The sequence below is a fragment of the Triturus cristatus genome, chromosome 5_1 (genome assembly GCF_964204655.1).
Source record: "Triturus cristatus chromosome 5_1, aTriCri1.1, whole genome shotgun sequence".
NCBI lineage: Eukaryota > Metazoa > Chordata > Amphibia > Caudata > Salamandridae > Triturus > Triturus cristatus.
In genome coordinates this window covers 315700556-315725098 of record NC_140587.1, presented here as the reverse complement: position 1 = coordinate 315725098, position 24543 = coordinate 315700556, and the positions used below count along the sequence as shown (strand labels likewise).

The following is a 24543-nucleotide window of genomic DNA, read 5'->3' as shown; positions in this document are numbered from 1 at the left end:
CATGGCACGACCACTAGGGTACTAAACAAACACAATAAATAACAAGCATGGGTAAGAAAATAGGTCTGGCCTTAGTAAGCCGGTGCAATGGTTACATATGTTTTATAATATGTTGCAAAAATAAAAACAAGACAAAATGTGTTGGCTATATGCTTCCCAAAAATTTAAACAAAAAAAATAAACCATTGCATGTCATTTTAATAGGAGAGATGTTTACCAGTAGACAGGTGAACTCAAACAGATATAGAAACTATTTTTAGTTTTATTACACATCATCGCAAAATGTGATTACTTTAGTGAAAAGAAAATGTACTATTGACTTTGAACTACTGTAATGTGAAGGCATACTTTAACACATTGTGATGTATAAAAAAAAAATAATGGTAAAGAATGAAAATAAAAATTATTGGCAAAAGTAAAGTATTAGCCCATCAGCTCTGGCACTGAAGTTCACGTATCTGGAAAAATGTCATCACTCAGAGCAAGAGAGCCAGTGGCTGAAGTGGGTAACCCACTGCCCTGTGCTGGATGCCTTGGTAGGTGAAAGCAAAATGTGATTTGCAGTGGAACAGGCCAGTGGATAAAAAGAGCTGACCCTAATGCTCTCTGGTGATTTATGGAGGTACGTATTTTATATGTATGATTTTGTTTTGTTCACATAAAGCTGATGAGACTGTGCCAAAGAAAACTAATTTCTAATATGTTCGAGTTCCTACAAGGTGCTTGATCAACATGTTGCTCACCTTGTTGTGTGATAAATTTGGCCAGCCAGCTACTTCTTAAAATGCAGCCCATTTCTAGACAGCACAAAGAGTTGAAGGCAACTCTTACAATTCACAGTAACAAGGCACTCCTCATTCACAGCAATGAATCAGTTGTAAAATGTATAGCTAGTCTTGTTTCAGGGCAGTAACCCATGCATGCCTATTTCTTTTTAGGTTGTTGGTGATGCAGTAGGGTGGGGCTTTGTTGTTCGAGGAAGTAAGCCATGCTTTATCCAAGCAGTGGATCCCAGCGGCCCTGCCGCTGCCGCTGGGATGAAGGTATGTTTCTGACTTTTTCTAATGTCATGTTTTGGTCACTGATATAGATCCATCGATACGTTTTATCCATTGTTTTGCATTTCGTCTCTTCTGATATAGATGTGAAAAAATACATAAATGTCTTTGGCAAATGGAATAAAGATTGTGCTGGAGGAAAGGTCCACCATTAAAGACATTGGGTCGTATCGTATAAGGTGTAAACTGGGTGCGCTAATTTAACCCCTTCGCTGCTAGGCCTCCGCCCCTCCTTCCCCCACCCCCCATGCTGAGCCTTTTTTTGGCTAGTTGGGTTAGTTTGCCCTTAGGCCCCCATAACATTTTGTCCAAATAAGGTCTCCACGCCAAATTTGCATCCTTTCTTTCCAACATCTTGGGTATTCTAAAGGTACCCAGGGTTTGTGGTTCCTCCTGAAGGGGGACAAGAAATTAGCCAAAATACAGCTGAAATTTGGTTTTTTGGGGAAAGATGGGAAAAAATTGCTGCAGAAGAAAGCATCTGTATTTTTTCTTTCAAATGGCATCAAGGAAGGGTTTGCGGTGCTAAAATCAACATCTTCCCAGCTTTCAGGAACAGGCAGGCATGAATAAGAAAACAAAAATTTTAAACACGGTTTTACTGGGACAGAGCCCATTTTTCCTATTTTTTCTGCTTTCATCCTCCTTCCAGTTAGTGGTAGAAATGGGTGTCAAACCAATAGTGGATCCCAGAAAACTATACATTTCTGAAAAGTAGACACCATTCTGAATTCACCTAGGGGTAGTTTGTGTAGATCCGTAAAGGTTTTCCTATAAAATAAACAGATGAAATAAATAAATGTTGAAATTGAGTTGGAAAAAACAGACATTTGTGTCTACATTTTCATCTGACTTGTTCGAACTATGGCAGATTTTTTAAAGCAATATACTGTTACGTCTGCCTGACCCTACTTGGTGCGGGGTTATATAGAGCTTGTAGGTTCACCAAGAACCCAAGGTACCCAGAGCCAATAACTGAGCTGCACATTGTAATGGTTTTTCATTTTGTAACGGGTATACAGCAATTCATTCGGTAAAATATAAAGAGTGAAAAATAGGTATCAAGGAAACCTATGTATTTCTGAAATGGGCACAAGATATGGATTTTAGAATCATGGTTATTTGCACGTCTCTGAATTTGTGGGTAGCCATACTAGCATGTGATTTACAAGCATTTCTTAAAATTACTTCTTTCTTACACACTGTCTTACATTTGGAAGGTGCAAATGCAGAGAAAGACAATTGGTAATAACACTTGTTCTACTATTCTGTTTTCCCCTAAGACTCCCGATAAAAATGGAACCTCACTTGGGTGGGTAGGCCTATTGCCTGTGACAGAAAACAGCCCAAAATGCAATGTGGACCTATCGCATTTTCCACTCAAATTCAACCCTTTTTTTGCAACGAGCCTAGCTGTGGATTTTAGGCCGTAGCTCAGCTGGCACCTATGGAAACCTAGCCAAAATGTAAATTTTTTAAAGCTAGACACCTAGGGGTATAGACTTGCATGGCTCGCACTACGTTTTTGTTTACCCAGAATCCCTTGCAAATATCAAACTTTGACTAAAAAAAATCATTTTCCTTACATTTCTGTGATGGAAAGTTCTGGAATCTGCGGGGAGCCACAAACTTCTGCGCACCTGGCATTCCTCCAAGTCTCCCAATAAAAACGGTGCCTCACTTGTGTGGGCCTGGTGCCCGCAACAGGAAACGGCCCAAAACACAACATGGACGCATCACATTTTTACACCGAAAACTACGCCTTTTTTTCCAATGTGGGTAGTGCTAGATTTTTTACCCTAGCTCAGCTGGCACCTATGGAAACCTAGCCAACCTGTACATTTTTGAAAACTAGACACCAAGAGGTATCTAGGGTGGATAACTTGCGTGGCATTCACCATGTTTCTTCACCCAGAATCCCTTGTACACCTCAAACTTTGAGTAAAAAACACATTTTCATCACATTTCTGTGATGGAAAGTTCGGAATCTGCAGATAGCCACAAACTTCCGTCCATGCGGCATTCCAGTGCTTAATTTGAGCCAGTGGTTTCCGGTGCCCAGCACCGGCACTTACTCATCACCGGTGCTTTTCACGAGCACCAATTAAGGGCACATTAATTTATGGGGAGATTGAGTTATTTGCCCAGATTGAGTTATTTGCCTAGAATCATAGGATGTTGAGCCGACGCAGAGATTTGAACCTCCGAAGTCTGCATCTCTGGCCATTATGTCACATCCTCCCCCCACTTTCATAGTTACCAGTTGGTTCTGTTTTAGGCGGTGCTAACTGGAGAAATGGGCTGGTGCATGCTGCCTCCTGACGAGAGCCCAGGCACTTATTTTTTTACAAATTATCCACTGCAGCATTCCCCCAAGTCTCCTGAGAAAAACGGTGCCTCACTTGTGTGGGTAGGCCTAGTGCCTGCGAGAGGAAGGACCAAAAAAGTGTAGGTATTGCCATTTAGAACCCACTTTGGTTCCCTCTCAGTTTGTAATTTTATATGTTTTTAGGCTGACTCTGATTTGGGAACCCACAAAAGTGAGGTATCATTTTTATCGGGAGACCAAGGGGAATGCTGGTTGGTAGGATATTTGTGCCGGCCCACTGATCCCACAACTTTCCCACACAGAAATGTGAAGAAAGTGTGACTTTTTAGCTGAATTTCAGGTTTGCCGGGATTTTGGGTAAGGTAAGAAAAGTGGGGAGCCACGCAGACCACACCTCCCTGGACTCCCCAGAGTGCTTAGTTTTCAGAAATGTCTGGGTTTGCTAGGTTTCCCTAGATGACTGCCAAGCCCGGGACCAAAAACGCAGGTGCCCTCTTGCAAAAACAGGTTGTTTTTGATATATAATTTTGATGTGTCCACAATATGTTTTGGGCCCTTCCCTGTTGCTGGTACTTGGTCCACCCACACAAGTGAGGTAGCATTTTAATCGGAGACCTGGGGGAACACTGGGTGGCAGGAAATGTGTGGTTTTCTTTTGATTCTGGAGGAATACGGCACAGAAATGCAGGAAAAATGTGTGATAATAGTCACATTTTGAGGTTTGCAGTGCATTGTGGGTAAGAAAACTTGATGGGATTCAAGAGAGCACACCACCCTGTACTCCCCTGGGTGTCTAGTTTGCAAAAATATCTAGAGTTGGTAGATTTTCCGTACAGACTTACTAACTCTGTTAGAGAAAGACAGAAAAGACAAGTATTACTTCACAATCGTCTGTTCCTTAAGTACACACCCATACTTGTTGGATTTGGCATGAGGGTGAGTGACAAGTTTAAAAAGTAAATTTTATTAACAAGAGAGTTTACAAAAATGAAATACACTGTAAATAATTGAAAGGTCAGAAAATGTGAACCAATGACTCACAGCTCATGAGCTGTAAAGCTGCATCAAGGCAACAACCGCTTTACAGGCAATTCACACACTTTGAATGCATGACACACACAAGACCATTCACACCACCAGCCACAGGACCATCACATTACAACACTCACATCAACAGACAGTGCAATTCAAGGGCCCATCACTTTTATACGCCCACATGACTGACACAGCAATCACACCGGCTGTCAATTGACAGAGTGTGTGGACTGGTGTTTTGCTAGCAGTGTGTGTAGTGACCAGCAGTAAGTTACTACTCGCAAACCCCCAACCAAATGCCAGCTCATGCACACCGCCAGCCAAGCGCCAGTCAGCGCACACTGCCAGCCAAGCACCGGTTCATTACCACTGACAGCAGAGCATGAGTCCACACGCACCGCCAGCCAAGCGCAGCCATGCACACCTCCAGCCAAGCGCTAGTCCACGCACACTGCCATCACATTTTTTTTTAACAAAAAAGAAAACACAAACCAACTGAAAGCACATGCAACACTATACCTACAAACACAGCAGCTCTAACTAAATACATCACACTAATGAAATCCATGAAATCTGATCAAAAAATATAGAATGATACAGACCAGTCAGTTCACTTTTACGCACACGGTTGCTCCCAATAACTCTGTTGCATGTGGTACAATTTAAACCATGTGGGTACAAATAGCCCAGGATTAGAAGGACACTCGGGCAGTACATACGACTCTCCTTCCGAACGCCTCTTCTGGCACAGACTCTACATCTACTGGGAATGTTTTTTCTTGGCATGGGAGGAATGTAATCAGGAAAGTGGCGATCTTTAAATCTAGCCACATCCTCCACCACTCCAACTCTAGGAACACTTGCCTGTTCCGCTCCAACAAGGCTGCCTATCACAGACTGCTGGAACTGAACAAATGTCATCTTTGCACCTGAATAACAATCCTTCAATACAACAAAAGCATTCAAGGTTGCTAGATTAAACAAATGGATAGCCAACGCCTTATTCCAAATGTAAGCCTTACGAACAGTAGTGTAGGGCTCCAACCTCTGATCTAATCTATCAACACCACCCACGTGCTTAGTGTAGTCTAAAATGCACACAGATTTGCGCCCTCCAGCAACCTGACCCCAAACAGTCACAGGTGAAGTACCTTCTTGAATGGTTATCCGCATGTGGACATCTCTGCGGTCTGAAAAGCTCACAGCTAGATGTTCACAACTATGCAAGGCACTGCACTGTCCCTTCTGAAGCTTTTTACATACAATCTCTTTAGTGTAGCCTTTACAGTTTAAGCGGATTGTGCCACAAGCAACAGTGCTTACTTTGAATGATTCACTGAGCAATTGCACACCAGTATAGAAGTTATCTGCGAATAAAAGGTGACCTTTGTTAAAAAGTCCTCTTACAAGTTTCCATACAATTTTCTCACTAACTCCGAAAGTGGATGGACAACCAGGAGGGGTTAATAGTGGAATCCCTAACAGTGTACCGTGCACTCTTGCTAGGAATGTACTGCCTAAAAACAAAACGGCCCTTGAACAGGACCAAAGACTCATCCACAGCTATTTTTTTCCCTGGCACATAGATCTCTGAAAATCGATCTACAAACTGATCATGGACAGGCCGATCTTAAAAAGACGGTCACCACAATCAGGTTGATCTCATGGCAATGCTGAAGCATTATCAACAAAATGCAGCATCTGAAGCAGAAGTCCAGTACACGCAGACCATCAGCCAAAGTCCACTTCAGACAAACAGAAACTTTCCCTGGTGTCTAGTGGGTCTAAAAATATCACCAATCTGCCGCCAAGTGCATAAACGGCCCAAATATGTCTCGAAAGACCTAAGGGGCCGCTCTGAATAGCGCTAATTGTGCAAAGTCCCCTGTGTATAGTGGATTCCCCAAAAACGACTGATCTGCCCTCTGGGGGGTGCGGAATACAAAACCAATGCCCCCAGGGGATCGACAGTTGCTCAAGGGGTCACTCCCCGAACAACAACAAAATCCATAGTAGTTAGTGGGCTTCCACCCCACCAGAGGACAGATTGGCCTAAAAACAGCCGATCTGCCCTCGGGGAAGGGTGAGGGAGTTGGGGGGGGGGGGGTAGAATAACCAAATAAATTCTATCTTAAGGGGTCGCTCCCCTAACATCATCAAAATCCTTGGCAGTTTAGTGGACTTCCACTTCTCCAGAGGTTAGATCAGCCTAAAAACCGCCGATATTCCCTCTTGAGGGGTGAAATAACCAAATAAATTCTCCCCCATGTGGAGCGACCCTTGCCCAAGGGGTCACTCCCCTAACAACAACAAAAATCCCTGGTGGTTTAACCCCTTGCATGCCCGCCCCTTTCCCCGCCCAGTGCCGCGCCTTGCGTTAGCGGGCGGAGTTCATGACGAGCTGGACTCGTCATGGGCACAGCGCCACCGCAGCCCATGACGAGTCCAGCTCGTCATGGGCACTGAAGGGGTTAATGAGCTTCCCCCAACCCCACTCACCCCCCCCCAACCCACCCCAAGAGCAGATTGTACTAAAAATGGCTGATCTGCCCTCTGGGAGGGCGGAGTGGAATAGACAAATGAGTTCTCCATTAAGGGGAGCGGCCCATGTCCAAGGGGTCGCTCCCCGAACAGCAAGAAAATCCCTGGTGTTTTAGTGGGCTTCCACCCCCCAGAGGGCATATTGGCCTAAAAATGGCCGATCTGTCTGCTGAGGGGGTGGAATAACTAAATAAATTCTCCCCCAAGGGGAGCGACACTTGCCCAAGGGTTCGCTCCCCTAACAACAACAAAATCCCAGGTTGTTTGGTGGGCTTCCAAACCCCCTCCCCCCCCTCCCCCAGAGGGAAGATTGGTTTAAAAACGGCTGATCCGCCTTCTGGGGGGTGCAATAACTAAATAAATTCTCCCCCAAAGAGTGCGATCCTTTGCCCTTTGGTCGTTTCCCTTTTATTTATTTATATTAAAATATCTCTGGTGTTCTAGTGTGTTTCAATTCCCCTGGGGGCAGATTGGTCAAAAAACACAACCGATCTACCCCCCCAGGTGGGCCGAAGCATGGATATATTTATTGCCCCTTTGGAAGCAATTCCTGTCCAATGAGTTGTTCACCCCCATATGTCATCAGATCACCAAGCGGAGGATGGGGGGGTTTGGGGTGGCAGAGAATGCTCTTCCGCTGCCATCACCGGTGGGAGCCCGTAGATAAGCCGCTCACGGGGGAGCGCCAGCACTTCTCCCATGGGTGGGTGTGAAGATGGAACGGTTCCGTTCTCAGCACATGCCCACCAAGGCTGAGGACAAAACTGTTTCGTCCTCAGCTCGAAATGGGTTAAGACATAGGGCTGGATCAAAAAAAAAATTGTCCCGCAGTGACCCATATAAAGATTCATCGGTGCCTCAACACGGGACTCCGGCATCCTAATAGCCGCAAGGGTTGCTGGCTGGAGGAGCATATACAGGCCGATGAGGCAAGAGGGGGGGCCCTAGTACCTTTTTCAGACTCTATATAGTCGAGGGGAACGCCCTCTGTTCATGGGCCGGTTAAGGGGTAATCACTGGCGGGGGTGGTCAGGGGGCTCCCGTTGGGGTCCGTGCGTCACCTCCGCCCCAACAGGTACTTCAACAGTTTTTAGGTATAGGGGGGAAGATGGGGAATCTATGTTAGATAGTTGCGCTGCACCAATACACCATATTGCTATAGCCCACCTAGTAGTCACTGCATACCGCTTATACTTGCAGTCACAGATCTGCCTAAGGTGGTCCCTATAAATAAGGTACATGTTCCTGGGGGTGAGCTCTGCATAGTCAGTTGGAATGTGAGAGGGGCTCTGGATAAAATAAAACGAGGTGCCATACTCCAGCAAGCCAAATGATATCAAGCCAATATCCTAATGCGCCAGGAGACCCACTTGATGGGAACCAAAACACTGTGTCTACTTAGATATGGGTATACCCAAGTGTTACATTCAGGTTTTACCGTGGGGGTCCCGGGTAGTCGCAATCCTGATTCATTGCAGGGTCCCATGTAGGCATGATAAATTGTGGACGGATACACAGGGACGATATGTCCTTGCTATTGGTATCCTACACGAGGAGCAATTGGTACTTAGGTGTGTATATGCCCCCCTGCCACTGTCGTGGGCTCTGGTGGAGTGTCTCATGACCCTTTGGTCTGAAATCCCAGAGGGGCTCGCGGGTGTGGGAGGGGACTGGAACAACGTCATGGACCTAGCAAGGGACAGATGGCGAGCAACAGGGAGCATTTCCACACACCGAGTCTCAAAGCTGGGCTCCCTGGTGGAGGGATTGGGTTGGACGGATCCATGGAGGAGACTTCACAGAGAGGACCAGGGGTACACTTATTACTTGGGGACGCAAGACTCCTTTTCCCGCCTTGATTATATTTTTACGCTTTCCAGGGCTGCTAGCAGAGTGAGGTCCGCAGAGATCCTGCCAAGGAGTCTGTCGGATCATACCTCAGTAATACTAAAGATACAGCTAGGCCACGAGAGATAGGCCTTTCGATGGCACCTCTCCCCTTGGCATTTACAGAATGAAAAATACCAGCTACATATGCGCCAGGCGAATGAGCGATATCTGGAGACCAACGTAGGGTCGGTGGATGCGGCCAAGACCATATGGGAAGCCATGAAACCGACGATATGGGGTATTGACATCTCCAATTGCGTGGCGGTACGTAAACATCGGCGGGAGTCACTTCTGAGGTCTGAAGCCCAACTGATAGACCTCGAGCAGCTTAGCAGAGGGAAGAAAGGGGGTCCGGTGCGACGCCAGCTGCTATACGTGCAGCAGACTCATGCTAGCACAGAATATGACGTTACATTGCAAACAATTACAACGCATGCTTTTACAACACGGTTTTTACATCGCAACCACCATTACATCACATGATTTTACAACGCATTTTTAAAAACTTACCATTACAACGCATTCCATTACAATGAATACCATTACAACACATACCATTACAACACATAATACTTTTAGGACAACAGCAGGGTAAGAGTTGGATAGTGTATGGGTAAAAATTACTATTCCCACTCCAGTGAGTGCAACAGTAGAGGAAGTGTTGGATAGCGTAGGGGTAAAAATTACTATTCCCATCTACCCCAAAACTCATACCCACCCTAAAACTAAAAAATCTCCATTACTTACCTTATAATGCGTTGTAATGGCATGTGTTGTAATGGTATGTGTTGTAGTGGCATGAGTTGTAGTGACATGTGTTGTAATGGCATGCATTGTAATGGCATGAGATGTAAAGGCAGTTGCGTTGTAACAGTTGCGTCGTAAAACCAGTACGATGTAATGACTGCGTTGTAATGGATGTTTCCCGCTGGCACATTGCTTGACGAAGCCCGCTTGACATGGCTGGCATCTCGTAGCAGGATTTATCAATGAGGGGACAAGTCCAGTAAACTATTGCACAGGTTATGCCAGGGAGCGCTGCCACCCCAGTCTATCCTGAGTATACTTGGCCCAGATCGTGGGGTTCTTAGTGACCCAGCACTGATTGCGGCGATCTTTACGGACTATTACGCAGAGCTTTACGCACCCAGAGAGCTCCTACCGGAAGACACGATACAATGCTTTATAGACAATTTGCCGCCACAGGCCCTTTCCGATGAAGCAAGAGTTGACTTAGACGTCCCCCTAACCATGGAAGAATTAAGCGCTGCACTGGGAGATCTAAATTCCATTAAGGCGCAGGGACCAAATGGATTCCCATGCAAATTTTTCAAGAAATATTTTTCCCAATTGGAATCCCATTTCCTCGCGGCCTTGGACAAAGCAGTGGACCAGGGCCGCCTCCCGCGAGACTCGAGGCATGCCGAGGTGGTTGTATTTCACAAACCAGGGCGGCCCCCGGAACAGCATGTGTCATATCGCCCATCTCTTTATTGAACGTTGAGGCCAAAATACTGGCCAAGGGGCTGGCCAATCGTCTCCAGCCGCGTATAGCCCATCTGGGGCTGGCTTCATGCCTCAGAGAGCCAAGCGTCATAACATTTGTCGTGCCCACAATGCCATCATGGCCATCGAGGCGTGTGAGGATCCAGCCGCGCTGATGCTAGCAGATATGGATAGGGCGTTTGATTCCCTAAGCTGGGTTTATTTATTCGCTCTACTGAGTCTCCTCAATACTGGGCCCCGATTTGTATCGTATCTCAAACTATTAGAAACGGGCCTCAGTGCGCGTGGTGGGATCCACCTCCCACACATTCGCAATTGGGAAGGTCACCCAGCAGGGTTGTCCCCTGTCACTATACCTATTCGCTCTGGCAATGGACCCCTTGGTGGGATAGGTGCGCATTGATGTGCAGGTACGGGGCTTCGAGTGGTCGCACGGGATCTCAGATCGCATCGCACTATATGCGGATGATGTTTAATTTTCTTAACAGTCCTCAATCAGACGGGCCAGAGACTGCTCCACATTATGCAAACTTTTGGCGAATCCGCGGGCCTTTTTATGAATCCCCGAAAGTCTACCCTTTGGGCGTTGAAAGGGGCCAGCGGACTGGGCCCCTGGGTGTCGGCTGTACAGATGGCTACAGAGGGGGTGAAGTGCCTGGGGGACCAATTATCGGCCACACAACGCACGTCGTGGGATAGGAATATTGCTCCGGTCTGGACACGGGTAAGAGAGGAGATGAGAACCTGGTGGCATACACCTCTTTCTATCTATGGCAGATCAGCTATCTTCAAAATGGTATCCCTTCCGCGTCTGCTTTACCAATTGCAGAATCACCCGTACCCGATCTCACAAACCTGGCTTCAACAGGTTAATGCGGTGCTCTGGCAGTTTTTGGGTTGGGCGGGGAGTGTCCCGGGTCGCCATACGAACCTGCTTTCAGTCTATGTATTGTGGGGGTCTCGCCACAGCGGACATCCAGACTTATTATGCGGCTTTGCACCTATTAGTGCTTAACGAATGGTGGTATGGGAATGGGCAAGACCCCGCATATGCAATGGAGTGGTGGCAGATGGGGGATGCAACTTTCCACACTATCCTGTATTCGGCGTCTCCACGCCGATTCCTGCCGCCAGCGACGCAGGTGGTATTCCAACTTTGGAAACAATCCCTTCACAAGATAGGCTGGTGGGGAAGACTGACTTGGGAAACTCCACTGTGGCATAATGGTGGACTACCACAACTGGCTACATTAGCTGGCTTCCTTGGTTGGGACAACATAGTCATATATACATTAGGGGATGTTATGAGGGGTTCCACCTTGAAATCATTTTAAGATCTTCAAAAAGAATATAATATGCCCCAAACCCAATTTTTAAGTATCTCCAATTTAGACATACCATGTCCCCTAGCATCTCGGAGCTGGATGCCCTCCCTGAATTCAATCCCATTGAAGCAAAGGTGTTTATGGGGGACTTGAGCGAGCACAAAATTGTGAAAATATATCAGTTCCTGGTGACCAACAGCTCCATCACACTAGACAAAGTTAGGTAGGTGTGGACGCTTGATCTGGGCCAGATGGATGGGGATGACTGGGCAGAGGTGTTGAATACAGGCCCCAGCTAGGCCCGCAGGACACAAGGGTTCGCTCTCCTGTAGTGGAATCTATAAGGAAGTTGGCACGGAAACTGCAAAGTACAAAGACAGCATTTATTAACCCTTAAGGGTGGTCCTACAATCCACACAACACTCTTCAGTATTGCATAGAGTAGCACAAAGAACATTCGTACATGGTCCCCTTTTATACACAGTAGAGGGGCTCATAAGTGGGTGGATACAACATGAAGACGAAGAACATTACCATTTATGGTCATTTTCGATACTGAATCAATAGGTGGGCGGAGCTAACGCACTCCTTGAGCCCGCGAAAACATGGTCAAGCAAGGCTAACTGATAACAGATGTGGTCAAGTCTGGGCATGCGCCAGATGGACAAAGGAGCTATTTATAGACTGTTACTAGGCAGATTACGAGGGCAACTAACACAGAGGTTGGACTCTTCTCGTGAGGAACACGTGGAGGCATGACAATACAAAATGGAGTCCAAGCTTCGGTCAACATAGCAGAGTAAACACGATCTATAACAGAGGAACTAATGTCTTAAGTAAATGCTTAATCACATCGTTGTTTCAATTTACAACAGACGACCCTTTCAGCATTTACTGAAGACATCTGGCTTGTTAGGATAATCATCATATATATCAATTGTCATTATTTCTTCAACTTCTTTAGCTAAACGTTTTTGGTGGGCAACATCAGCAATAGCTTTCTTATCAGGGATACAGAATGATACACATAATGAGCAGAGTAAGGGACCACATTGGATACAAATACAACATGAGAACAGAACCGCTACAATAATACAGAGACCAGTTAGAACCTTCCATCCCCAGGCAGTAATTAACGCCCAAAACCATCCAGAAAAAGACCAAGTGCCGTTTTCTGTATGGATCTCAGCTGCAATTTTATGCAGTTTATTGATGGCATTATAAACTGATGGCGTATGATCAGGGATAAACACACAACAGCTACTTCCAATAATTTTACATGCTCCTCCTCTGTCAGCTAGCATAACATCTAATACCATACGATTCTGCAATGCAACAATTCTCGTGATCTGCAATTCCTCCGTGAGATTCCCAAGAGCAGCAGCAGTCTGATTTGTCACAGCTTCTACCACTCTTGTTAATCTTCGGATCTTCCTACTGTTCAGAGCAGCTCCAACAAAGAAAAACAGTCCTAAGTTAAAATCAATATACTGTTGCAGACTGGTGTCGGTCTGATCTACATCATCAATTGATAAAGTACGTTTATACCTATTTACAGTCACATTATTCAATAATTTCAAATCCTTATGATAAGATGCAGGAGCTAAGAATACAGGAGGTAGTAGAAATGATACATAACATACCCCAGACCACCCAGCCGGCAGACGGTAATAACCTTTATTTCCACACACAAAGTACGTATTATGGGAGGCTAAAAAGGTACTGTTGTTCAACCCATCAATATTTAAAACAGTAATGCAATCACTGACACCAACAGGGATGAAACCCACACTCTGGACACACAGGTCCGCGTGAGCTTGTGCTACTTGAATTACAAATTTATATTTTCCCACAGTGTCTCTTGTGTTCGTAAAGATGTAGGGAATGGATTCATTGTCTGGTCGGTACTCTTCCCACTCCCAAATTGTCCCATTCGCTTGTGGATACCCATTCTTGTCTTGATGACATTCTTTATTGAGTCTAAAAAGCAATCGTCCCACTGTCGGTTTCCGCGTGGCAAAAAGCAAAGTATACCATGCTCTACAAGAGCCATTATGAGAGAAAGGAAGTGGTATAAATGGCGTTCCTCCTTTCTTCTGATGAGCTGGCATCATCCCACATATCCAACAGTTCGTTGCATTCGTAGCAACGTGGGTATGATGCAGCATCTGGATGAAAGTGTTATTCAAGTAGGATTGTCGATGCTTCAACTCTTGATACGGTAATGTATAAAAATAGTGCTCCTCAGGCACCGGAGTTGTCAACACAAGAATCTTCCGAGCGGGAGTTACATCCTCCACGAACCATGTGGTTATCCCAACAATGGCTACTGTTAACATGAACCCTAATGCACAAAGGATTTTCTTTTTCTCCATGTCAAAGTAAAAATGAAACCTAATATCTTCCTGAAACTAAGAGTCTGTCAGAACACTTCCCCTTGGGCAGCGGTTGGTTTCTTCACCAGCGGGCCAAGACGGGTGTCGCTACACTAATGCAGGGCTGATCCCCCCCCCTTGCCTCATCGGCTCTCCGTTTCACTAACCCAAGGGCCGTTCTGACAGTGTGTCCCGGTACTGGAAAACTCACTTCCGTGGTCGAAGATGATATCGCCTTCCTCCAGAAGTCGCGTGGTCCGGAAAGAGCTCCTCAGTGGCGTTTGGCTCCGCAGCACGACCTGTCTCTGCAGCCAAAATATCTCGTTGATCGGTCAGCACGGCAGGTTCCACCAATCCGGGCGGCACCTTCCTACAGTGCAGGGAGTGGATCCAATTATTTCGGTTGGAGACTCGCACAGCCGTCCTCGTTGCGAGGAGGACCTGTTCAGGGCCCACCCATCTCGGTTCCAAGCTGTTCGTTCTGTCGAAGACTTTCACCATGACATGGTCCCCAGGCCGGAGACCATGTCCTTCGCCGGTAGACCGATCAGGGAGCGCCTCTCGGACCTGTTGGTGGATAGAAACCAAGTTATCCGTTAACTGTGCCAGATAATCGCTCATCATTACACAAGGTACATCATACACAGCCTTAGGTCTTGGTGGACCCCAAATATTCATTGGGCGTCCAAAAACAATCTCGTACGGCGTAAGGCCAGTTCGAGAGTGCGGTACTGATCTGATTGACAATAACGCCAGTGGCAGAGCGTCTGGCCAAGTCAAAGACGTCGAAGCTTGAATTTTGGCGATCTTAAGCTTCAGTGTACCATTATACTTCTCAACTAGGCCTGCAGACTGAGGGTGAAACACGGCGTGGAACTTCTGGGTGATGCCTAGACCCTTCAAGACATACTTTATAACATCCGCTACAAAGTGAGGGCCATTATCACTCCACAGAAGTCTACAAACGCCATATCGGGGGAAAAACTCCTTCAGCAGCAGCTTCGCAGTAGTCATTGCAGTATTGTCTTTCGTAGGGTACGCTTCAACCCATTTGCTGAAAGCGCAGACCACTACTAGAACATACTTCAGATTATTACAGCGCTCAAGCTGGATGTAATCCATCTGCAGAACCTCAAAGGGTGCAGTGGGTGTCACAAACCCTCCTGCTGGAGTTCGAGTCCCCTTTCCTGGGTTGTACCTCAGGCAGATCATACAGGTCTGCACCACCCTCTTTGCCGTGCTAGCAATCTCTGGATGCTCCCAGACTTGGGTAAGCAATTTCACGATTACGGAAGCTCCAACATGTGCTAGCCCATGTGCCATCTGAACCATAGGTTGTACAAAGGCCGTGGGTAATTTCCATCTATCCATCTGCTTATTTCTCCAGCAACCCTCGTCATCCAGTTCTCCCTCGCTAGCCCATTGTTCCCGCTCTTTGTCAGAAGCGGTCCTCTGCATTTCTCGCACTTCCTCCTTCGCATCATGCCATCTCTCCACCTGTGACTTCACTACATACATGGCAGTAGTACCGGGCTGCATCGCAGTCTCCCGTGCTACCCGATCCGCTAACGCATTCCCTTCTCCAACTTTATCAACCACTTTCCTATGGGCGCTACACTTAACAATGGCAATTTTCTTTGGGTATGTCAATGCAGTTAAAAGATTATGAACTAACTCTCCATGCATTATCTGCACTCCATGTGACGTTAAAAACCCTCTCTCCTTCCAGAGTAGGCCGAAGTCATGCGCTACTCCGAAGGCATAGCGGCTATCTGTATAAACATTCACACATAATCCTGTACTGAGCTCACATGCTCGTGTTAATGCTATCAGTTCCGCTGCTTGAGCTGATTTCTGTGGTATGCGTGCTGTCTCCACTATCGTTTGTAATGTGGTAATTGCATACGCTGCTGAAGCCGTACCATCTGGTAGCTTCAGACAGGATCCATCCACCCACAGTTCTCCATCTACATCTGGAAAGGGCGTATCCTGGAGATCAATACGACCCTTTGTTTGTTCCTCAGTCACGAGAATACAATCATGCGCTTTCCGCGCCTCAGGCTGAGTTTCGGGGTATGGCAGCAATGTTGCCGGGTTTAGCGTTACGCACCTTTTCAACGTAATATGAGGAGCCAAAAGCGTCAACTCATATCCCGTTAAACGGGCACTGGTCAAATGCTGCGTCTTTGTTTGATTAAGCAGGGCATCAACAGCATGGGGAACTAATACCAACAGTTTATGAGATAACACAATTCCCTCGCTTTGGCGTATTGACACAGCTGTCGCCGCAACCGAGCGAAAACACCCTGGTAATGCTCGGGCGACAGGATCAAGTACAGCCGAAAAATATGCACATGGGCGCTGCTTATCACCGTGCATCTGCACTAAAACTGACAATGCACATCCATCTTTCTCATGCACATACAACGAAAAGGGTTTTGCATAATCAGGGGTCCCTAACACTGGTGCTGAACAAAGGGCCTGTCGTAGTTGCTGAAAGGCAGTATCACACTCATCTGACCAAGGGATTGGGATAGGCGTGTCCTTTGTCAAGAGAGCTAACAATGGCTTAGCTATGTGTGAGAACCCCAATATCCACTGTCTACAAAAGGAAACAAGGCCCAGAAATGCACGCACATCCTTCTGTGTGGATGGTCTCGGTGTATCCAAAATTACTTGGATACGATCCGGTGTGAGTGCACGTCCCTCCTTAGACAAAAGGTGACCCAGATAAGTCACCTTTGGTCTACAGAATTGCAACTTCTTCCTAGATACTTTATGATTGCGGGACGCTAGAAAAGAAAGTAAGGATAACGTACTTTTTTCACATAACTCCAGGGTGTCAGCCGCCAGTAAGATGTCATCCACATATTGAATGAGGGCGACACCCTCGAGCAGGACAAAGGAATCCAATTGTCGTTTCAAAGCCTGACTGTAAATACTAGGGCTTTCTGTGTAGCCCTGGGGAATCCTACAGAAACGATAAGATCTATTATTCAGTGTAAACCCAAAAAGATATCGGCTATCAGGGTGAATGGGAATGGAAAAGAAGGCATTCTTCAAATCAATCACTGAGAACATGGTCGCCGTAGGCGGGACCAAAGTAAGCAACGTCGTGATATCGGAAACCACTGGGTATTGAGGTATCACGATCTTGTTCACTTCTCTCAAATCAATTATGAACCGATAAACTCTGGCATCCGTATCCTTTTTCAGTATGGGAAGAATCGGACTGTTACAAATGTTGTAGGGGACTTCCTCGACTACCCCAACCGTTATCAAATCCTGCACTATCTGTATGAGAGCCTCCTCGCCCTCCTGGGAAATACGGTACTGTGGGAGGCGTGGTAACACCGCCCCCTCCTGGACGCTAATATGGACCGGCGGAATCACCATTTGTCCCACATCAGTATCCGAAGTTGCCCACAAAGCATGAGGGAGGGTAGCTAACAGCGCATCCTCTGACATCGTACACATCCGTTCAGATCGGGGGTAATTGTCATTCAATATTACTCGCACACCAGCAGGGGAGCAGCGGATAGTAGCCCTAAAGTGATTTAACATATCAAGACCCATAATATTGTCCGGTGTGTACGGGGCAAGCAGAAACGGACAGGGTGCAGAAAAAGAATCAACCTTAAACATGAGGGGCTGTGAAAGAGGGCTTCGGGAGAGTGTACCATCAAACCCTACCGATGTGACCATTAAGCCGGATGGGGGAGCCCCCGGAACCAATTGCTTAGATAGCGCACTACGTGTCGCTCCAGTATCCACTAGGAACTGATCAGTAGAGCCCAAAACCTCAGCCGATACATAAGGGCCCTTCTGATCGACCGGCACCTCAACTGATTCTAACCCCCATCCAACGCAATCCTATGCATGCTGAGAGTCATGGTACCCCGACCGGTCAACTCCTGACGCTTGATACTGGTGCTGGCGATCGAAAACATTTGATCTATCTCGGTGCTGCCCAGCAGACTCAAGACGAGCCTGTTCGTTAGAATTCCCTCGAAAGTTCGAGAAACCCCCTCTACCTCGCGGGCCACCGTGGGTATACCCCTGGCGCGATGCATGCAACACCGGGCAGTCCCTAGCCCAATGACCCGATTGCTTACAATACGCACATTGATTCCTATTCAAATCAGACCGGCCCGTGGGAGGACCATAAGATCCTCCCCTACCCCTATTACTACCTCGTCGAGGCGGGCCATAGACTTGCGCCAACATCACCTTTGTTTTCAAATCTTTCGATTTCTTTTCCTCCTGGCCCTTTGCTTCTTGCTCCTGACGCTCATAATACTGAGCGATAGTCAGGAGGGCCGTCGGCGTAGCGGAGGACCAAGAACTTTCACTCGCTTTTAGACGGGCCGCAACTGCCGGCAGCAGATTAGCTACATATTTATCCGCAAAAAGGTGGCGCCCCGTATCGTCGGTAAGCGACTGTCCGCTAAAATCATGAAACGTCTCCTCAAAACGCGTAAAGAAGTCCGCAACTGACTCGTCAACTTTCTGTTTACATGCAGCTAACATATTCCAGTCAATCTTTTTAGGGGGGATAATCGTCTTCAACTTAGTCACAATAGCAGCAGGGAGATCTAAAATACTCTGCGGCGGTTTCTGCGCGGGCTTCCGCTCCCTATCCTCATCCTCAAGGTCAGACCACCGGGCCTTAAAGGCAACTATATCATCTACCTTTCGTACAGATCGCCACATATCCGGTGGTAGAATAAGGCCAAAGAACAGGTCTATATCTGCTAAAGTCATAACGCAAGAATTCAAGGCCCCCTCGACTTCTTCATAGAAGGCCGCTGGATTCTTACGGGGGTCGGGCAACGCATTCTTCAATGCCATAACATCAGCCCTATGCCACGGAGTGTAAACCCAATTATACACGAAATATCCCTTAGCATCGGCGGAGGTAATGTCCGAGCTAGTCCCTGCTCCCTTAGGAGGAACATACAAAGGCGCTGCCTCTCGCATTGGTTTAACATGCACTACGTCATCCTTATCTGACTGGGAGGTGGATGAGGGGCCGTCTGCCGTGCACGAATCCGACTGCTTCTCCTCCTCCGTTTGTTGGCGTGCTTTCTCTCTAAGGGCCAGCACCTCGTCCCGCAAGGCGAACAGCCGCCGAGCCGCCTCAGGAGCCTTAGGGGGAGAAAAAACACCATCATGCAATGCTTTAGCAACCGATGTCACATCGTCAGGCTCAAAGACACTAGAATATTTTCGGAAAGCAGCAATCACTTCCTCAGCGAAATGAGCCAGAAAATACACCCTTTCTCTATCTTGCCACGACCCCCAAGTATGGAGCAACTCCTCCCTAGACATCTTGCCCTTAAGTGCACGGAGGGAAAGTTTCCGAAGCTCAGCCATATGCTCGGCCGATAACATGGACCGCGTATCTACCTTACCCGGACCCGGGCCAGAATCTTGCGGCCTCGGAGCAGATGCGCCGACATAAGGGGGCGGAGGGCGATCTAGTAAAGAAAAATCATCATCAAGATTATTAAGGACAGGATAAAGTGGCTGCCGAACAACGTATTGACCCGAAACTTGTAGCCTACGCTCCTTCTCTTGCCTGTCCGTCTGCTCTCTGTCCTCCCGACGCTTCGCTTCCTGTGCTCGCACATGATCATTCTTCCGTTGTTCTTTATCAAACAGCGCTTTCTCGCGCTTCTCTCGCTCACGCACCTCCTTCACCCACAACCGCACACACTCAAACATATCCTGACGGGCACGCCGCTTACACATACACTGTTCCACATACTCAATCTTACGTATATCAAACGATCCATACAAAGGCCATCGCAACTCAGGATCTTTTTTCGTATATTTCCTCCATACTGTGCTGTACATTATGGAAGAAAGACCATGCTTCACGTACATATCCCTATTAGGCGTCCCCTCTGGGGGAGCTGGAGCAGATTCCTCGAGGTTCAACCGGTTTCCAAAACAGCAGCACCACTTACGGAGTGCGCTGAAAGCAGGCATGCTCAGAAATAATGCAAAATATGCAATATCATAAAAAATGGCGCTTAATCGTTGCGCCGTTCAAAGTTACACAGCTCTGGAGAAATCTCTCCACATTACCTGCCTATATGTGTTGCAACGCATATATATTCACAAAGACAAATCCAAAATATGACTAGTCATCACAAATCAAACTCAAATAGCCAGATCAGGCTTCAAAACTCGGAGCAAGTACCGTACACCGGTTCTTACCAATCAAGAGTCCAGATTCCAACTGCCAAGCTCCACAATCGCCCAAACGGCTTTCACGGCAAGACCGACAGAAGAGGTCTCAGTCGGGGACCGGCGCCACCCAGACGGTCAGCTCGGAAGGGAAGGAAGAAAAACCTTGGGATGCCAGGGCTAAGGCGCCGCTGGCAGTGATCACGTCCCCGGCCCAATTCCTCACCTTCGTCGCGACCAATCCTTCGAGCATCCGAGTCGCCGATGAGCCCCACGTGACGGGCGCCAATTGTTGAATACAGGCCCCAGCTAGGCCCGCAGGACACAAGGGTTCGCTCTCCTGTAGTGGAATCTATAAGGAAGTTGGCACGGAAACTGCAAAGTACAAAGACAGCATTTATTAACCCTTAAGGGTGGTCCTACAATCCACACAACACTCTTCAGTATTGCATAGAGTAGCACAAAGAACATTCGTACATGGTCCCCTTTTATACACAGTAGAGGGGCTCATAAGTGGGTGGATACAACATGAAGACGAAGAACATTACCATTTATGGTCATTTTCGATACTGAATCAATAGGTGGGCGGAGCTAACGCACTCCTTGAGCCCGCGAAAACATGGTCAAGCAAGGCTAACTGATAACAGATGTGGTCAAGTCTGGGCATGCACCAGATGGACAAAGGAGCTATTTATAGACTGTTACTAAGCAGATTACGAGAGCAACTAACACAGAGGTTGGACTCTTCTCGTGAGGAACACGTGGAGGCATGACAATACAAAATGGAGTCCAAGCTTCGGTCAACATAGCAGAGTAAACACGATCTATAACAGAGGAACTAATGTCTTTAGTAAATGCTTAATCACATCGTTGTTTCAATTTACAACAGAGGTACTGGCATCCCCGCGGGGTGCGGCTATAGCAACCCGGTTACGCCTTATCCGATTTAACTATCTCCACCAGGCCTATTACACCAGGCAGAGGCTATGGAGGGCAGGCTTAATATCATCTCCTGATTGTCTGCGTTGTGGACATGAGGAAGGGTCCCTCATACACACAGTCTGGCACTATACAGCGCTTGCATAGTTATGGCGGGCATTCATGGTGTGCCTCTCGGAAGTCCTGGGATGGGATGTCCCTATTTCACCAAGACTTGGACTTCTACATATTATGGAGGGCATCAGGGGCAACTTTTATAAGCGGCACTTACTGTTGCTGGGGCTTACCCTGGCCAAAAGGGATATCGCAAGGCTTTGGAAGGCACCTACCTCACCATCGTTGACGGCCTGGAAAAAGGGAATAGACTTCTGCAGGGGCATGGAGGTATCAATATTTAAGGCTAGGGGTTGCCCTCAGAGGCACCCCAAAAACTGGAAGAGATGGGCAGACTACCGGGGCCTATATCTGGAGCCGGTGCCTCTGACTGGAACACTTGCGTCATCATTGCTAATGGGGGTTACTGGGTAGCGGAGGGGGTGGGAGGATTGCACATGACTCAATTGGGGTGGCAAGGTAATTTATGTGAGAAGAGATGTAGATGTGGAGCAGCGCAAAGGGCTTGGGTTCAAAACTTTCACGTTGTTATGCTTTATATAACTTTGGCTTTTGATGAATGTAAACGAGTTGTCAACATCAATATTCTGTGGTGTATGATATGGTGGTTGCCCTCAGTCAGAGGGGGCCCCAAACTGTATGTGACTACTGACACAATAAAATCTGTTGATAAAAAAAGAATTTTTTTTGCCTGATGCTATATCTTGTCCTTGGTGAAATGCTTAAGCAGTGCTTGTTACAAACTCCTTTTACCACTGCATTGTGAAAGCAGGTTTTTAGAGGTCGAAATGCGCAACAAAAATGTTTTTGGATATTTTTTGTGGTGCATTTTGTTGTGCCACAGATTTATTCTGTTGTTATTGTGCTGCTCTGCTTTTGTGCTCTATTATTGCAATGTGATGTTATTGTATTGCATCGTGGTTGGTGAGTTGTGTTCTGTTTTGTCTGTTTTGTTGTGCCCTGGTGTGTTTAGTTGTGTTGTAAGGTTTCATTGCGTACGTTATTGTGTTATGTTCTGTTGTTTAGTTTAGATATGCCAACAAATGTTGCTAGATTTCCAACCAAAAGCAGCACATACTGTTAAAGTTCCTGTGTCTACCAACCCTTCACTACTGTCTAACATGGTAAAATCATGCTGCTCAAGTCCTTCAACTACTTAAGATACCAGTCAGCCCAAAACTATGGCAAAGACTGCCTTAATTTAGCACCCCATGTGCTAATTTTATATGATAGTGCCCTTGGTACCTGCCACATTTTTGGGCTGATTGATGTCTTAAATAGAAAGAGAGCTGGAGCGGAACTATTTTACCACCTTAAATAGCGATAAATGGTCACTTGTCATTGGGACGTTAAAAGCATCTGCTGCTTTTGGCTGAATGTGTAGCTTTAGTTCTTGACATATCTAAAGTAAACACCAGCGTTACACAATAACGAACACAAAATAACATTTTAATACAATTAATACATATCACGGAACAACACAACAAAACAGAACCCAACACAGCAACCATACTATATCACCACAACATCACATTGCAAGAATACAGCTCAAAAACACAGCAGCACAAAAAACAAAAGAACACATCACCTTCACACCAAATCTGCACAGTTTCGTCACACAATACCACCTCAGCAATCCTTTATTTTTGTGTAATGATGTCTTCAGTGAGGAAAAGGTCCCTTTGGCTTAAAAACCGTCATGGTGTTTATGAACAATGGATAAGATGAAAAAAGCTGCAGCACAGCGGGAGACCTGCTGCTGCTTAATAAACAAGCATTGGCACTGACAGTCTGGTGTGCTTGTATGCAAAGGTAAGTAAGACCAATTGGCATTGACAATGATTGTTTATAGTAATCTTCAATGTCTGTCAAGATTGATGTTACATCTTCCACATTTCTGCTGCTGTTTTACTAGTGACCACTAGGTGGCACTGAAATGCAGCAATTTGTTGGCTCTGTTTCTTAGATACACTGCTGCTTTCGGATCAGGATGAATGACAGATTCAAAAATCTCCGGTGTGCGGGTCAAAGGCAGAAAGAGGGAAAAACAAAAAATAGGAGTAGGGTAACTGAGATTCACAAGAAGCCTATCCAATATTCAGTAACGATTGGCTCTGTGGAGTATTGTATACAATGCCGCTACCACTGTCTGTAGTGAGACCGCTAAAATGAATTACTCAATGGGCTCACACATTTGTTTGTTCTGTCTCCAGCCTGTCATGATGGTTGGTGAGAGAAATTTATACTAAAGAGGGCTTTGGGTCCCTGGCATGCCCAGGGCCATCAGAGATCCCCCAAAAAAGGCCAAGGAGCAACATGATAGCGTTCATTTCAGCTCTTGCCCCTCTCCGTACTAGCAAAAGGGCAAGGGAACGTTGCATCAACCAACTACAAACCATGCCAGTACTTTGCCATGCTCAAGGGCCTGGGAAGTAGCATTGCCTTGTACATCGGCCAGGGAGTGATTCGTGCATTAAGCCTTTCCTCTCACGCAACCTTCCACAAGGGCTAGAGAGGGACCACAGTCACCACAACTGCAGGAGCTGACTGCTACCCCGGTGTCCCTATTACAGTTTTCAACAAGCTACTGGAAAAGCTGCCTCCCAGCCGCTCTGTCATTGTCCTCCATTGAAAAGATAGGAGGAGGAGAACTGGGGCAGTGAATTGCCACTGTAGTGTCCTATCAGTTATTGCTAATGGAAGACCAGGAAACCTGTCAGCAGTCCAGGTTTTCACCTCTTGTACATAGATGCTTGGGATGGAGCCTGTCGCATCTCACTGTTACATTGGTCAGAACTGCAAGGGATTGACATTGAACTCAATAAAAAAAAAATAGAAAAAACAACAAAACCAGGGTTTTGGGGCATGAGCTCCACAAGCATGCCAAACACCATAACCCTCGTTACCGTCCACCCCTCAGATCCTGAAGTAAACAAAGACATTTGCAAATTGGTAAATTTGTTTTTTTACCATGAATTACACTCTGGGACACTGATCACTGTCTGTATATATTTTTTTTTAAAGTATAAATCCACTACACTACTGCAGTTGCTGACTTTGAACTGCAGTCACAATCACATTACAATAGTAGAAGTTCATGAACTGCCTACGCCATTTGAGAACTGCAGTTATGCTAATGGAGTTTTTCGGCACAGTGCCATACATGAAGAATAGATGCAGGGTATGGCTGACGGATCTCCACGTCCAGCACATCAGTTTGGGTGGCTTGAGGATTT

The 24543-nt window shown here is 46.6% G+C and overlaps 1 protein-coding gene across 1 annotated transcript in view; it reads left to right on the top strand.

Moving 5' to 3' along the window:
- The window catches only part of DEPTOR (DEP domain containing MTOR interacting protein), a 652417-nt gene that overhangs the window by 567049 nt on the left and 60825 nt on the right, over window positions 1-24543 (top strand). Inside the window, exon 9 of the mRNA XM_085605045.1 lies at window positions 939-1043. Within this exon, the coding sequence (XP_085461171.1) occupies window positions 939-1043 (105 nt within the window). The remainder of the gene's footprint in view (window positions 1-938; window positions 1044-24543) is intronic.